The sequence below is a fragment of the Phoenix dactylifera genome, chromosome 10 (assembly GCF_051530095.1).
Source record: "Phoenix dactylifera cultivar Ajwa chromosome 10, Ajwa_hap1_PhDact_Kaust_v1.1, whole genome shotgun sequence".
NCBI lineage: Eukaryota > Viridiplantae > Streptophyta > Magnoliopsida > Arecales > Arecaceae > Phoenix > Phoenix dactylifera.
In genome coordinates this window covers 32,770,731-32,776,733 of record NC_143199.1, presented here as the reverse complement: position 1 = coordinate 32,776,733, position 6,003 = coordinate 32,770,731, and the positions used below count along the sequence as shown (strand labels likewise).

At 50.6% G+C, this 6,003-nt stretch overlaps 1 protein-coding gene across 2 annotated transcripts; it reads left to right on the top strand.

The window, feature by feature from the left end:
* Positions 1-367: 367 nt before the first annotated feature.
* Positions 368-5,482, top strand: LOC103719776 (uncharacterized). 2 transcript variants are annotated; one of them, XM_008809173.6, is made up of 3 exons: positions 368-1,817; positions 2,773-3,103; positions 4,095-5,379. In XM_008809173.6, exons 2-3 carry the CDS (start codon positions 2,786-2,788, stop codon positions 4,992-4,994), a joined length of 1,218 nt encoding a protein of 405 aa, XP_008807395.2. In that variant the 5' UTR covers positions 368-1,817; positions 2,773-2,785; the 3' UTR covers positions 4,995-5,379. The 2 variants fall into 2 exon arrangements, with proteins under 2 accessions (XP_008807395.2, XP_026665473.2); XM_026809672.4 differs by having other exon boundaries at positions 1,066-1,817; positions 2,096-3,103; positions 4,095-5,482.
* The last annotated feature ends 521 nt before the right edge of the window (positions 5,483-6,003 follow it).

The window sequence follows — 6,003 nt, the reverse complement described above, 5'->3', positions numbered from 1 at the left end:
GTTTTTATTTTTTTCCTTATTATAATAAAAATAATTGAATTTTTTTGTCGATATTTTATATTTATCAATCATTTTATTCGATAGCCATCCATCTGCATTTTGGTGGCGGTGCAGCAAGGGGCATTGCAGAGGATCCATGCTCCATATGTATGGAAGATAATAGTTTGGTAAAGGGTTATAAATAATGAGGAGGAGTCTTTTTTTTAACTCAAACCGGACACGCATGTCCTGTTCGGCTGTTCCAACAAGAGTTGGTAGGAAGATAATCACACCACACCCACTGACTTCTCGACGCCCCCGTGATTCGACCGCCTCGCCCATATCGGACGCTCCATTTCCACCGCACCGCATAACCCACGGAAGAACCGACGGTTCCTTGCCGCGAACACGAAAACCACGGGAGAGAAAGGAAAGGGAAAGGGCAAAACCTGCAACCACCGGCGACAATGCGCCGTTTTACCTTTCACTTGTCGACACCTGTAACGCTATGGTGCCCAAGCATGATCCCGAACCAATTCTCCATCACACATGGCGCCAAGCGACGGGGGCACAGTTTACGGGTCCACCGAACCAGTCGGATGGCTACTCCCCACATTACCTCTCATGTTTAAACAATTCAGGATCAAATGAGGGCGGCTGCTATCTACCGTACATATGCTCCGAGATTCGGACTGGTCCGCTGGATCTGGCCATGTGGTAATTTCTCCATGCTGAGACATGGCTGGGTGGGGGCGATGGAGCTACGTACCTCCGGAGTTTGGTCCAGGGGTTGCAGTTTTGACTTTTGATTCGCGCATAAGAATGCAATCAGATGAGCTTTTTTTGTTTGTTTGTTTGTTTGTTAATCTCGTTCTTTGCAGTGCCGGAGCTTAAATCTGGTTCCTCTCTGCATCTTCTGGAAATCATGAGGCGGAGCGCCAAAGGAAAGAGAGAGAGAGAGAGGGGGAGCAGCTCGAAAGTGGTAAAAATCAAACGAGAACCCGGGGGAAGCGGTGGAGTCCGTGGTTTGTGTGGGCCCTACAACCCACTGCCTCCCTTTTGAGGGAGGGACTTCAACGTCACGACAGTGCGGATTCGCGAGGACAGCTAGCAATGAGAGAAGCGGGCTCACCTACCGGAGCAGTAGTAACAGCTGGGAATCTGAGAAGAGTGGAGGAAGCGGAGGAGCGGAGATAATAGTAGGACTGGTGGTGGGAACCCCCCCATATTCAACTTTCACCTCCCTCACGTTCTCTCCTCAAGCTCCTCTTTTCTTTTTTTAAAAATTTTTAGGCCTTTTCGCATTTTGCTCCCCCGCCCCCTCTTTCTTTCTCCCCAACAACCCATTTCTCTCTTCACCGACTCTCATCCCCACCCTCTCTTTTTATTTACTTTCCCCTTGCCTCTCTAACTCGCTCGAGGTGAGGCTTGCTAGCTTCCAACGGGTTTGCTGCCTCCGGTTGGGGTGCCCTCCCGGTGGAAGAGTAGAGAGAATATAGAGGGGGTCTTCTCGATAATTGGCGACAGTCCCACTTGTCTTACGGACCATCCTGCTGCATTACTGCCAAGGAGCTGAGAGAGGGATCAGAGCGAGAGAGAGCAGCCTTCCATCTTCTAGGCTATTCTCCGTTCGCGTTCCCCTCTGTATTCCCTTAATTCCTTCGCTCCCTGCTCCTCCTCTGTAGGCCTTGGTGGTGGCGTTGGGTTTCCCCTTTTACTCCCTATCATTATCATTGGAGTTGGCTCTGGTCTCCCGTCCCGCATTGAATTCACGCTGCTACTCCCGAATCGAGGTCGCGGGCTTCCAGAAAGTACTCGATTCCAGCCAGAACCAAAAGGTATCGGCATTGCCCTCTTCGTTTCTTCTCCACTTCTTCGTTTCTTCCCCATCCCGACAAAACCGAATTCTTGCCTGGAAATCTTAAATCTTTTTTTTTCCCGAAGACAGAGTTCTTGCTTTTAAATCAAACCCGCTCTCCAAAGTCTTACTTTTTTTGAATTTATCAGGACGCCTTTCATTTCACTTGTTCAATTCAGTTGGAAACCTTTTCCAAAACATTCCTCTGCCAATTTTTGTTCGTTTTGAATTTTTTCTTCTATTTTTCCAACATGAAAGGAAGGAAGAAATAGCGACTCGTGAAGGAGGCAGGCGGAGGAGGGGAGAGAGCTCCTCCTCCTCCTCCGTACTCCGTCGCCGTTCGGAGACGACAGCCGTCCGCGTCGCTGCGTCACCGCTCACCAGGCGGGGATCACCGCAAGCCAGACGCTGCCCTCTCCGCTTAATGATCCTCGAGTAATTGGAGAAAGGGGATGAAGGGAGGCTCGGAAAAACTTTGCTCTACATATCATAAAGAAATGCCCCTCGGAGTGGACGCCGTAGCCCCAAACTTTTTTTAATGCATAAAGGCAAGCCTCACCGCCGCGGTAATTACGGCCGCGGTCGGCGGATAATGGATGACGTGTTCGAGTTAATAGTAATCATCCACGTGCCCCTGTGAGGGGTTAATTAATATTTCAGCTGGAGAATATCTGCAGCTGTGAAAACCGCGTATCTACCAAAATTAAGATACTTCGCTGCTACGGCTCTGCGATCCGCCGTGCGATACCTCAATCCTGCAATCCTGCGTGCCTAAATGCATCGAGCATGTCGAAAGGGCAAGCAATATGCGGATAAGATCGATTCTCTTTCCAGAGATGCACTCTATATACCGGTCTCCGAAATGTGTGCATATATATTTATGACGCGCACGCTTGATTTCTTGATCGATTTGCTCTACTTCTGGATTTTTCAAGGTTGGCGTGTGGAATGGCGACGGGGACGAAGAAGTACGTCGACAATGCGATGGCCCGGACGGTGGACGTGATGTGCGGCGATCTCTTCGATCACATCGACGACTTGCTGGACTTCCCCGACGACGATGACGTGCGAGGGATGGACGACTACCAATGTGGGCCCGCCCCTCCCGCCCCCGCTCCGGCTTTCACCCCGCTGCTTCCTCCCCTTCACGCCGATGGCTTGTTGGGCGGAGACGGCGCCGGCGGAGGAGACTCCAGCGATGGCTCTGGTGACGGTGCCGGCGGCGCTGCTTCTGCCTTCCACCGGGGGGACGAAAAACTCGCTCCGGTATGTTGCATGGATTTTTTTCTCTTTTTTTTTCCCCTTTCCTTTTGGCTCGGTTACAATACCAGATCGTCATTGTCAGCCTAATAAAAAATTTAAATTATAAAAGATAGACGGATACAGGACGTGATGAAGATTAACAGCCCCTCGGGCCCCGACGGTCGCACGCACCATCTAGCGTGCAGGCACGGGGGCCCGCGCGTCTGATATGACCACCTTGCTCGATTGACGTGAGCTATCCACGTAAAAAAAAAAGGAAAAAAAGAAGAAAAAAAGAAGAAAAAAGGAATACTTAAAAAATCTGTTTGATGCAAGCATCCAAACCGACATATGTTTATGCGGGCCGGGTGCTCGATCGAGGTGGGTGCCACAAGAAGTGGGTTTGTTGGACCTCTTCCATCGGTATGCTTTCGGGATCCGGAAGTGACCTCACAACAGCACCCTTCTAGAAAAAGGTGGGTCCTATCTCGTAATGCAGGACTCTTATTTGTACTGGGATGGGACCCGCACCTTCTCCCTTTCTGCGCCAGGCATGCGTGGGCGTTTGTGGTCTCTGTACGCTCACCGACAGTCCAGCTGGACTCGCCGTATGATGTTCTTCTTTGAGTCGAGCGGTCACCAATTCTTGTGGTGGATGATAGAGAAGTCCATCGGTCACCAATTCCTGTGGTGGATGGTAGACAAGTGGATCGCTCCGAAGTCCATCAGTCATCCTTCGGCACGTATCTCAAAGCGGGCCGCGGATGATCCGCGCGAAAGAAGGTTGATCATCCTTTTTTTTTTTTTTGGCTGAAAAAAAGGTTGATCATCCTTTCGCGCGGAAGATGCACCCCTGTTCCGCTGCTCATGTAGTGGCAATGATTTGTCGTTCATGAGTTTTTACTGGACGCCAATACTCGGCCCGGTGTAGAAATCTTTTCTCCTGGGCTGGCTCCCTCCTCCGCGTTGCTGTGTCTTTTCCTTGTTACGATCATCTCTCTCTCTTGACATGCAGTGGGACGACCTTGAAATCGCTGAGCTGGAGTGGCTATCCAGTTTCTTCGACGACAACGATTCCTTCACCGTCGACTTCCCCAAATGCAACACTGCCCCCACCGCCGCGGCCGCCACCGTCATCGGCACCAACGACAGCAACAATAGCAGCGGCAACAGCAAGGAGGGCTCCCTCTTCCGCACCTCCAGCCCTGTATCCGTGCTCGAGCCTAACAGCCTTAGCATTGGCGGCAGTGGCGGAGGTGGTTCCTCCTCCTCATCGTTCTCCTCCTCTTCCTCCTCCTGCTCCGGCACCGGTGGAGGAAGCAGCGGCGCACGGATCCGGGAGGCTCCTCCCATCAGCCATCCGGAGCCCATTCTGGCGGTCCCGGCCCGTGCTCGCAGCAAGCGCCCCCGACCTGCCACCTTCTCCTCCCGCCCCCACGTCACCGTCCCCTTCCTCCCTCCTCTCTCCGACAACATACCTGCCCCAACCCCTGTCGACTCCTCCTCTAATTCCAAATCCGAGAGCTTCGGCGAGTCCAATCCCGGACCTGATACGATGAAGAAGAAGAAGAAGTGCTCTGCTGGCACTGCTGCCGGAGGAGACGAGGCACCCCCGGTGAGGAAGTGCATGCATTGCGAGATCCAGAAGACCCCGCAATGGAGGGCGGGGCCGATGGGGCCCAAGACCCTCTGCAATGCCTGTGGGGTCCGCTACAAGTCGGGAAGGCTCTTCCCTGAGTACCGCCCTGCCGCCAGCCCCACCTTCGTCCCCTCCCTCCACTCCAATTCTCACAGGAAGGTGGTCGAGATGCGTCTCGAAGCCAGCCACAGGGCCGCTGCCGCCGGGCTGCCGTCGCCCGAGTCTGCTTCCAAGGACAGCTGCGATCTCCTTGCTTACATCCGTAGGAGGGAGTGAGAGAGAAAAGGATGATGAACCACATGGTTGTGGTTTTCTTTCTTTTCCTTTTAGTTTCAGGGTTGTTTCGGTTCATTTTCTTCTGCTTTTTGTTTCTTTTAATATTCTTCTTATTTTTGTACATAGGAGGGAGATCGAGGAGGGAAAGTGGGAGGGAGAGATAAGGGGACTGACGGAGGACCGACCCACTACGATTAGGTAATCTGTGTCATGAAACGGAGGGAAGAGATAATTAGATTGAGCTGTAGTTAGAAGAAGCAAGGAGGGGAAAAAATGAGTCTTAGAACGGGGCTATTGAAGAGGAGGGATCTAGTTTGATAATGCAGCTTGGAGTATTGAATTCTTTTTGCAGTCGATTGCTTATGTAGAAAAGCGTCCATTTTAATTGGTTTTTTTGTCTTGCTTTCTCGTTCATCAGCAATACTGCCTGATGCCCTTGTTCTAAATTATAAGCTTTCATCGGCAAATCGTTTGGCTTTTGTTCAGAAGGTGGTCTGGGCATCATCATCATCCATCACTGCACGCGTGATATGGGAGTTCATAAAATCGGTTGCCATGATAGTTTTCTTCGGGATTGTTCGTTGAAGTCTTCGTCCCGGCTTTTAATATCTTAGTTTTGTGATTTGGAAGATGATGAGCCTTCTATGATCAGATTACCTTATAAAGGTCTAAGAAAAAGAGCTTGATGGGCAACAATAGATTAATGTCTTATTTCGTAAACAATAATTATGTTACCACAATGGCGGTAAGTACTGAGAGAACTAAGCCATCATTTGGTTTGGAACGAGCTAAACCTCCAAGCCTCTCAAAGCATAAAATACTGGCACGTGCCATTTACTGCTACAACTTTTATATGTGGTGCCACCTAATTGACGTGTTTGAACTACCCAAATGTAAGATGTTCTTGATAGATGATATGAGAGAGGATGCCGTTCGTGTGATCGTTACTCATGGCCCATGTCTGCTTGGAAATTATTACTTTTGAACTAGTCCCATATTCATACTAGAT

What these genes read in the sequence shown, in the direction of transcription:
- LOC103719776 (XM_026809672.4), top strand. Translation starts at nt 2,786, where the DNA reads ATGGCGACGGGGACGAAGAAGTACGTCGACAATGCGATGGCCCGGACG. An exon ending in GGGACGAAAAACTCGCTCCG is followed by an intron (nt 3,104 to 4,094) that starts GTATGTTGCATG and finishes CTTGACATGCAG; the next exon opens with TGGGACGACCTTGAAATCGC.